This window comes from Ceratotherium simum, chromosome 4, assembly GCF_057802395.1.
Source record: "Ceratotherium simum simum isolate JZ-2026a chromosome 4, ASM5780239v1, whole genome shotgun sequence".
NCBI lineage: Eukaryota > Metazoa > Chordata > Mammalia > Perissodactyla > Rhinocerotidae > Ceratotherium > Ceratotherium simum.
In genome coordinates, this window is record NC_141903.1 from 9,601,334 (window position 1) to 9,611,598 (window position 10,265).

Genomic DNA, 10,265 nt, shown 5'->3' on the forward strand with positions numbered 1-10,265 from the left:
GTTCTGCGATTCTGAGCAGTGTTGGTGAAATCCCTCATGGAGAGAGGTGTCTAGTCCACAGGACTCTGTCCTGCACCCTGTCCTGGCCTGTGGTCTTAGAGGCAACTTAGATGAAGACCCAGAATGCCTCCTTGTCAGATCTCCAGGTAGCACAGAACTTGGAGGTATAGCTCAGGTGATGGCGGGAAGAATCAAGATTCAGGATCTTACTTGGCTGGAATAACATTTAAAATTAGTAAATTAAAACTTAATGGGCATATACAGTCCTACACTTCGGTTTTATTAGAAAAAAGAAAGAAAGAAAAGCTCAATTGCAAAAATGCTTATCTGGGGAAATCTGACTTCATAGCAATTCACATGAAGACAAGCAGGGCTGGGGAGGCTTGGGGTTCAGATCCCGGGTCTGATGCTCAAGCTATGTGACTGTGGGCCAACCACTCGCCTTCTCTGGACTCCATTTTGTTATCTTAAATGAGATTGAACCAAAAGTCTTCAAAGGTCCCTTCCAGCTTGATATATAATCTTATAATTACATATCTATAATTATATTATAATTATATATCTTATAATTACATATATATAATATATATTATACAATATATACATAAGTTTGAGAAGCACAGTGTTTCTCAAACTTCAGTGGGCATACAAGCCACCTGGAGTTCTTGTTGAAATGCAGTTTCTGATTCGGTGGGGGCCTGAGACTGCATTTCTAACAAGCTCCCAGGTGATGCTGGGCTGCTGGTCTGAGGACCACACTTTGAGTAGCGTGGTTCCAGATGGTAATAACTTACCTCTAGTGCATTCTTGCTATCTTCCATATCTCACTGTATCTTACATGCACTATTGCATTTAACCTTTGTAACAACCTTGGAGGGAATCACTATCAACATCCTAATTTTCTAGATGTGGAAACGAAGGTTCACAGAGGCGAGGTGACCCGCCTGAAGCCACATAGCTAATCAGTTACAGAGCCAGGTTTTGCATCCAGATCTGTCTAAGAGCATATGCCATAACCACCACACCACATACATACGTGTAATACGGATTTAGGCCAACGTGTGGCTAAGGACCGAGGGAAGTAACGAGAGAGCAGAAGGCAAATAACCAGCAAGTTCTTGGTTTGTTTCCTTTGCAGTGATGACCACTCATCCCCTGACTGACCCCTCCCTGCCCCTCTGCACCACATGGAAACACTGACTGAGTCTGGTGCCTGACTCCCAAGGCTTGAAATTCTAACATGCTTGGAGATATCTAAGCGCTGGATCCTTCCCTGACAGGCAATGATGGCTGTAACAAAGGGAGAAGAATTTAGTTCACATAAATGACTAGAGCAGAGGAGAGATGTTTAATCCTATTAATGAATTTGCTAACTGGCCTTCTGCTCCCAACCATTTCATATCCAGGCTTTTGCAGTGACAGATTAAATGGAAACAGATCCAGGGGTGGTTTGAAATGGGCTAAAAACATTTGCTCAAGGCCTGCAGATGGCTCGGTTGTTGAGTATGGCTAATGAGCGCTTCAGTCTATCCCTGAATGCCTTCTCCCCGACATCCACACTCCCCATCTCGGCCGTTGTTCCTGAGGCGAGGCCAGCAGGGGAGGAGGTTGGTGTGGTGCTTAAGAGCTCAGGCTCTGGGACCAGCCAGCCACAAGCTGTGTGACCCTGGGCAAGGCACTTGCCTTCTTAGTGCCTCGGTTTCCACATCTGCAAAATGGGAACTGTAACAGAGTCTGTCCTCCAGGGCTGGGAGGAGGTTAATAAAATAACGCGGGAAAACAGCAGATCAAGGTGCCTGGCACAGAGCGAGGCCAGATCAATGTTAGCTGTTACTATTATTAACTCTGGCAGATGATCCACATTTTCCTATCTCATTATCAGGAATTTCTTTCATCATCTAAAATTGACAGCCTCCCACAGGAATTACCAGAGAAACTGCTTTGGGTTCCAGTGGCCATGGTTGTGACGGCTCCAGGCCTTAGAGGGAGAGAATCAGAGGCCACAGCTTGAAAGGACAGAGATCACCAAGGACTACCCAGTCACTGTACAGACAGAGCAACAGAGGAGGGAGGGACCCACCCTGAGATGGGACAAAAGGCAGCAGAAAAGCCAGTACTACCCGATTTGCTAAAATCATCTCACCTTATGTGAAGCACCATGCTCACTATTTCCTTGACTCCTTACGCAGCCCTCTAAGGGAGACACTGTCATTGTCCCCATTTCACAGAGGAGAAAACTGAGGCTCAGAGAGATTCAGCTAAGAAGTCACAGAGCCAGAGTTTGAACCCAAGTCTCCTACTTTAACTCAGTGGTCCTAACCATTATGCAATCCTACTCCTAGCTCCCTGATTCGAGTTGAGGGCAGGTCCCATTTCTCCCGAGTGCCTCAGTGAGGTTTTCAGTTTGGCCTGGAATAGCTAGAATTAATCCAAAATTCTGCTCCCATGGCTAGGGTATTGGAAGCTAGTGATATCCCAACTGATTACAGCTACTCACTGAAGGTGACCTATTTAAAACACTACCTGGAGGGAGGGAAGCGTTTAAAGATAAGCCAAGTTTCTCTGAAGGTCCCAGGACTCAGTCAGAGCGTCTCTCCCTCTCTCTCTGCGTCTCTCCCTCTCTCTCTCTCTCTGCCCCAAACGCTGCTCACTCTGCCTGATGAATGGGAACATCAGCTCCAGGGCCATTATGTGGAACTGGGCAGGCAGCGCTGCTTCCCGTGAGCAGACCTGGATTTCTCAGATGCGCCGCCGCATTCCTGCACTACTCAGAGCCATCAAGTACCCACATCCTGGTCCACTCACCCTTACCTCCACACAGCTGACATCCATCAAGTCTAGACCCAATATCAGGCCTGACAGAGGCCCTGGAATGAGAATCCCCCGAGAGCTAATCAGAGAGATAAATGTGTAAACCCATAATCACATAACGTTCAGGATTGTAGCAAGGGGAAGCAGCAACAGCTGTAGGGGAGCAGGGGCGGGAGAGAGGTGCTCTGCCTGCAGGAGCGTGGGAGCAGGTGACACTGAATGAGGTCTTGAAGCACGTGTAGGAGTTCACCAGGTGAATGGGGAGGTGGAGAGAGAGTGGGGAAGCCAGAGTGGATCCTGGGTCGAGACAACATCAGGGAAGCCATGTTAAAGGACACTTAAGGGATTCCTCAGGAAGAAAAAAATGGGTAGACAAATATACAGATTCTTGATCTCACCCAGACAAGGTAAATTTGAACCTGAAATACAAGGGAGGCCATTCTGGCTCAGTCCTTGCTTTAGTTTTTTTAAATGAATCAACAAAAGACTAAAAGCTTTGAGATACTTTCCCATTTTCCCATCTTCCCCAAAGACACTACATACCGACTGGTATCCAAAAAGTTTTCAGCACTTTTCTTGACAGAATTTATAATTTTCAGCTTTTGAAGAAGTGCTCGCTATAAGTTTTCTATTAACTATGTGTACTAGGGCTTCCTGTACCACTGACTCCTTCCAAGTTTCACGGTGTGGGGCTTAGATCCAGGATTTGGGAAGCATGACTATTAACGCCCTTCATGTAAAGACAGTCTTTTATTATATAGCTTTTCTAAGGCTTCATGACTCATTCTTTAATTTATGGACACATTCATTCATTCACACACTCATTTCTTCAGTCCTTCCGTCTGTCGTTTGAGACTTCATTTGCTTCCTTTCACTCATTTATTTATTCCCCCATTCACTCAATCATTCATTCTTCCACTACCCTGTTAACACACACACTCGTTCACTTGCACATTGATGAAGCATTCAGTGAGTGAAGCCCTTCTAGGTATACAAAGAGGGCCAAGACACGGTCCCTTTCCAGGCGCCAGGCTGAAAACCCCACTGATTTTAGGCAGTAGTTCCTTTACTTCCATCGTTCAGTCTTTTCCATCTCCCTCTTTCCGTTCGCCTTGAGCTCCACTGAGTTCCTTCTGAGACTGAGGGACCAGGACTGTGCCTGGTGCCGGCTGTGGGCTCCCCATTCCTTTGTGACTGCCAGGGGGCTGGGGAGTGGGAACACTGTTCTCAGCACTTCCGCCCTAAATGGTAAACAGATTCAGTACATTTCACGGACGAAGCCAATCCAAAGCCAGCAGACCAAATAACAGAGTTCATTCCAGGCAGACGGCCGGTTACTAAAATTCCAGCGGGAAGCTAACTTTTCCTGCAGGGTCTGCAATTCTTGGAAATAACAGAGAGCGGCCAACCATTCCATTATTTATAATTTCCTCCAGAAAAGATTTATTGAGTACCTACTATGTGCAAGAAACCAAGCTGAAGACTGTGAAGAATGATTCGGACAAGCTCCCCTCTGAGAAGCTGACCCTCTGGGGGTTGGGAGAGGGTGTTAACACTTCCACCAAGTGCCTAATTCAAAGCATGACTTGAGAGTCATGACAACATACACCACACCTTAAAAGAGTTAGGAATTTACGGGCTAGCCCGGTGGTGTAGTGGTTAAGTTTGTGCGCTCTGCTTCAGCAGCCCGGGGTTCGCGGGTTTGGATCCTGGGTATGGACCCATGCACCACTCACCAAGCCATGCCATGGCAGTGTCCCACGTATAAAGTAGAGGAAGATGGGCACGGATGTTAGCCCAGGGCCAATCTTCCTCAGCAAAAAGAGGAAGATTGGCCACGGATGTTAGCTCATGGCCAATCTTCTTCACCAAAAAAAAAAAAAAAAAGATTTTGGAATTTAGATAGGAGAAGTCACTTCTTTCCAGGGCTTGGGGAAGCCTTCCTGAATGTGGAAACAGTTCACTGAAGTCTTGGAATGCGGGTAGAATTTTAACTATTAGACAAGGAGGTGAGAAGAAGGGTAATACAGAGTGAAAAGGATGGACAAAGACGCAGAAACAGGTAATACCCAAGGCCCGCGCACCTCTGTAAATCAGTTCCTCTTTCAGCGATAAGGAAACTGGCATTTCTGAGGTGAAACGACTTGCCAAAGGTCCCTTGAGCCCAGGCCTTGTGAAGGCAGAGCCAGCGCTTCTGTACGCCTCGCTGCCTCTCCTTGGTCTCCCAGATCTCTCTCAATCGAACGTGCTGCCCCAAGCAGCAAACCCCAAACCTAGCCAAATCAGGAACCCTCTGCTTCCATAAGTTCTCCAAGGGGTTCACTGATCTAGGGGTGGGGGCCTGTCCCATTCATCTCTAACTTGCCACGTGACCTTAGAAAAAGCATCCAATAGCTGAGGGATTTAGTTTGCTCATCTATTCAATGAGCACTCTGGAGATCCCAAGCTCAGCCCTCCCTAAAGGTTCTGAGTGCTTTCTCTTGGTCATGGAGGACCGATCATCCAGCCACCCATGCAACATGCGATTATTTGCTCACAGGCAAATCTCCATTGAGATGGCCTTGGCCTAGCAATGTTCTCCCTAAATTCTCTTGCCCCCAAAGGCCCAGCCACTGCACCTGCGTGATCCTCCTTTGGTCACCCCCGACACCCCAACCCTTCTCACTCACCCATTCAGGCCCAGAGCAGTGTCTTTGGTACAACAAGCACATGCAAACGACTGGAGCCAGAAACCCTGCCTGGGACGGGGATGCAAAGGCCAAATCCCCAAAGCAGGGCTTTCCCTTTCTTTCTTTCTTTCTTTTTTTTTTTTTTTTTGGTAAGGAAGATTAGCCCTGAGCTAACATCTGTTGCCAATCCTCCTCTTTTTGCTGAGGAAGATTGACCCTGAGCTGAAATCTGTGCCCATCTTCCTCTGTTTTATGTGGGACGCTGCCACAGCGTGGCTTGACGAGTGGGGCATCGGTCCGTGCCTGGGATCCAAATCTGTGAACCCCAGGCTGCCAAAGCGGAGCGCACACACTTAACCACTACACCACCCGGCCGGCCCCCAGCTTTTCCCTTTATTTAAAGACTAACAAAGATCCCAAACAGAGAAGGACAGGAAATGAATTGGAATGTTTTTATTCAGTGATATAGCTCTTAAATTACTTTAGATTTCCGCTGCCTTCAGGAAGCTCTCCCTGAACACCCACCTTGGGCTAGGCACGTCCCTCTTTCAGCACCAATCATATGGAGCTTTTGCTGTATTTTAAAAATATATATGTTTCCAAATTATATTTTCAAAACATGCAGGGTATTCACTGAGCAAGATATGATGTTTTCAGGACCAGCCACAAAGCAGAGGTCAGCGGGGGTGGCAGCACCAGGACCAGCGTCACACACCTGGGCTTTGGGCCCCACTTATCTGGGCAGGGCCGGAAGAGGGCTCCAGAAACGAGCTGTTAGGACTCCCAGAGCACTGACTACTTCCAGGATGGCCTTACTCTAGGCATTTGGAAGCCCCAAACAAGAGAGCCATAAATTGAATAGCAGCTAAAATTTGCTGACCACTTATTATGTAGCAGAGCCTGTGCTAAGCATTCGACTTGCATTATCCCTGAAATCCACACAGTACAGCAGCTATTTTAAGATGGTAACTACTACTGTCCTTGTTTTATAGGAGAGGAAAACAAGGCTTAGTCATACAGCTAGTAAGTGGTAGAGCCTGGATTTGAACCCAGCAGGGAGACTGATTCCTGAGTTGAAGATCCCCACCACTCTCTTCTGACTGCTTCTAATTAGATCTGAGCCCAATGGCTCAGAGATCACAGTAGCAGCTCTGGTAAGATCATCAGCAATAAAAATCTTCAAATTTGAGAACCAAGAGGAACCTGAAGAAATGTCTAAAGTAACTTCTTCCTTTTGCAAAAGAGAAACTGGAGGCCCGAGGGGGGAAGGGACTCGGCCAGGAAATGATCCCTGACCACTAGCCTCCCCAGCCAGTTTCCAAGCTGCCTCACTTGGCAGGAAGAGTCTTCTGCTGATTAGCATTCCATGGAAGAAACCAGTAAGATAAGACTCTGCGCTGGAGCAAATGCCTGGCGGAATGTACACAGCTGGGGCCCTAGACAATTCCAGCCAATGTGGCAGGACTCTGTGCAAGAGGGCTGACCACTTGGTGCTGGGGCAGCTTGTCCTGGCGGCCCCCTCTACAGCCCTGGACCCGCTATGAGCTTCGAGCAGGCATTGTTGTGCGAGTTAAATGAGCAAGTGCAGAGAAAGCTCCTAGCACTGCGCCAGGCACACAGCAGGGGCTCACTGGATGCCAGCACTCCCTCTTCTCTTTCCTAGAATCCTGGGAGAGAGAAGCAAAGAGCTGTGGCATCTGGGAATCCTGTGGGAATTCATCCAGAGTGACCTGGAGTTTCGTGTAGGAGAAGGAGTTTTGTGTAGGAGAAGGGAATGGTAGACAGTAATGTCTGAGTAACGTCTGAGCTCTTCATCTTTGCACAGCTCTGTGTGCAGAGCTCCACGTCCATCGTGCATTTGATCTTCACATCCTTACAAGAATCTTCCCTGGGTCCTCAGTGGCTGCGGCCAACACAGTATATGAGGCGGAGTCTTCCCTCCCTCCACCTCCTACACATCCAATTGCATCTTGGAGGTATTCTCATGCATTTTATGGATAAGAAAACTGAGGCTTAGAGAGGTGAAGGGACTTGCCTGAGGTCACAGAGGGAGGGAGTGATGGAGCTGGAATTCACACCCAGACTCCACTGGACTCTAGAGTCCAAGATCTTTCTGTGACACCTAGCAGCCTCCCAGGAGTGCCACACGCATTTAAAATATTTTAAAACAAACCCCTGAGTTTCTTGTTCCCATAGTCCCCTGGCCTCTGGGACTTCACGGTGGTCAAAGAGGTGATGGAGGAGAAAATAGGGATGTGGGTGCTGAACTCTGTCCCCAGTCAAGCAGTATCTGAGGCTCTGTGAGAAGCAGGGCTCTGTATGTCAAGGTCCTGGGCCAAAGCTTGCAGACCTGTCCTGCCCAGGGCTGGTAAAAGGACAACCAGTCCCGGGCCGGCTCCGTGGCTTAGCGGTTAAGTGCGCGCGCTCTGATGCTGGCGGCCCGGGTTCGGATCCCGGGAGCGCCCCGAGGCACCACTTCTCCGTCCAACGTGAGGCCGAGTCCCACGTACAGCAACTGGAAGGATGTGAACCTATGACATACAACTATCTACTGGGGCTTTGGGGGGAGAAAACTGAATAAATAAAATCTTTAAAAAAAAAAAAAAAAAAAAAAAAAAGGACAACCAGTCCCTTCCCTGCCAGAAGGATGTGTAACTCAGCTGGACAAATGGGTGAAAGCCTCTTCCCATGTTCTAGGCTGTAAATGCCAACCCAGCCTCATCACCTAGGATCTCCACCCAGAGATCTCATTTCTCAGTCTTCAGCCAGCCTGATGTCTCTGGGGGCTGAACCGGACGCCCAGACCTCTTCAGGACAGGGCACTCTGTGACGCCGACTTCCCTAATGAGTCAGGCAAGACCAACCAAGTCCTAAGAATAGACTGACTGAGCACCCTCGGGTCCACCATTATCCTAAAACAGTTCTAATCACCAGCCAGCACAAGGGGTGGGAGCTGTAATCCCCACCTGTAACCAGAACCTGGGCTCCACTGGCAGAACTTGAAGCTTTAGGTGTCAGGTTACTTAAAATTCCTCCACCACTCATAACAGTATTTGAGCATTAAACAAAACAAAACAAAACAAAACAAAACCAATCATTTGCTTTTCCCTGGCTGTACCCAGTCTCTTTATTCCAACAGCCAACTTTCTACCTGCTAGACAGGAGGCCTGCATAGTCCCCCATGGTGCAACACGTTTGCCCCAACTTCACATGGACCCATTTGACAACTGTCCCACTGGTGAGATTGGGCATGTCTCAGCTGGTGTCCAGGCAAGAGGCACTCCAGGATATTATGCTTTCCAGTCCTTGATGTAAGCTCACCTCTCTGCCACACCTTGACAGTGCCCTCAGCTCCCCAGCAGTTCCCAGAGCATGGCAGCACCCTGTGTGATGCCCCTGCTGCTGAACCTCGGATCCCCCAGGACATGAGCCCTGGGACTTTTACCACCTGGCAGGAGCTGATTCCTTTTGGCTTGCAGAGGTTTATTGGGGTGGGCAGACAGAGCACTTCCTCCCTGATGAGGGACTCCCAGGTCTGCACCAGCATCCTGCCTGGCAGGAGCGTGTGAATGTGTGAGCACCCTCGCTGGGTGCCCACAGTTGCACAAACGCCAGCCGTCACGAGAATGAGAAGAGCTTCCCAGCATTTCCGCCCAGACAATCCAGTCACCCCCACCTGTGAATTTGCCTCCTCTGCTCCTAGAGATCTCCCCGGGAGGAGGGTCCGGGCATCTGGTGCCCCAGAGGGGTCCGGTCGCCCTTGGAGCCAGAGACCACGCTGGCTTTCTTCTCTGCATGTTCACACTAACCCTCCCGCGGGTTGGTTACTCCTTTGGATACAGGAACCTGAACCCGCCCCTCATAGAGACGGGGTCCGGGCCAAGGCAGGCAGGTGGCAAACCCCCGCTCAGCACCGAGCACCCCCAAACCCAGGCAGAGGAACAAAAGGAAGAAGGAGGTGGCTTACCTTTCGAGGGTCGTCTTTGTTTGGTTTGCAGAGAGGAGAAGGTGCCCATGACAGCCCCCATGGCAGCGAAGACTTGTATGCGACTTGGGACCCCGCGCCTTGCCCCTCCCCTCCGCTGGAAAGAAATCAGCGTGGATCGTCTACTCCGAATTGGAGGAGGAAAAAAGCACCGGCAGCTCGCCTGCAGCTTGGTATTCAGCGAGCGTGGAGCTGGGGCGCTGGGAGCCTCTTCTTTCCTTCTTCAGCCCGGCACATGCACTGACTCACGGGGCCAGCCGCTCCCGGCGAGCCTTCGGAACCCGGCCCGGCCGCTTCCCTCGCCAAGGGCCGAGGACGATGCCCCGGAGCCTGCCTGGCGCCGGACACGGGGCGAGCGCGCTCTCCCCGCCGAAGCTCCCGAGCCAGCGCCGCGTGTGGTGCGGGAGCCGCGCTCCGCCCGCCCCTCCTGCCGCACGCTCGGCTCCCCTCCCGGCGCTCGGCTGGGTCCCGGGGGACCGAGTACCAATCATGAATGAACAGAGCCGGGGGGCGGCGTGGGGGGAGCCGCGCGCCTGCCTGCCTGCCGGCGCTCGAGGCGAGTCTGAGCCGCGCGCAGAGCGGCGGGCGGGCAGCCCGGGAGAGGCGGGGCGGGGCGGGGGCCGGGCTGCACGAGGGGCGCCTGGCTCGGCGCTGCCGCCCCCGCCCCTGCGCGTCCCCATGAGCGGGGGTGTGCGGACTCCGGAGGCTGCGCTCCTGGGCACACGACCCGGGGGCCAGGCACCTGGCTGATGGGCGGGGTTCAGGGGGCAACAGATTGCTCCCTGGGAGAACGTGTGTGT

General features: G+C 50.8%; 1 protein-coding gene across 3 annotated transcripts in view; it reads right to left on the minus strand.

Annotated features, from left to right (window-relative positions):
* Positions 1 to 9,991, minus strand: part of KCNIP1 (potassium voltage-gated channel interacting protein 1) — a 230,026-nt gene extending 220,035 nt beyond the window's left edge. For all 3 annotated transcript variants that reach the window (XM_087429438.1, XM_087429437.1, XM_014786109.2), the window contains exon 1: positions 9,448 to 9,991. In XM_087429438.1, the coding sequence (XP_087285564.1) occupies positions 9,448 to 9,508 (61 nt within the window). In that variant the 5' untranslated portion in view covers positions 9,509 to 9,991. The remainder of the gene's footprint in view (positions 1 to 9,447) is intronic.
* Positions 9,992 to 10,265: the final 274 nt, after the last annotated feature.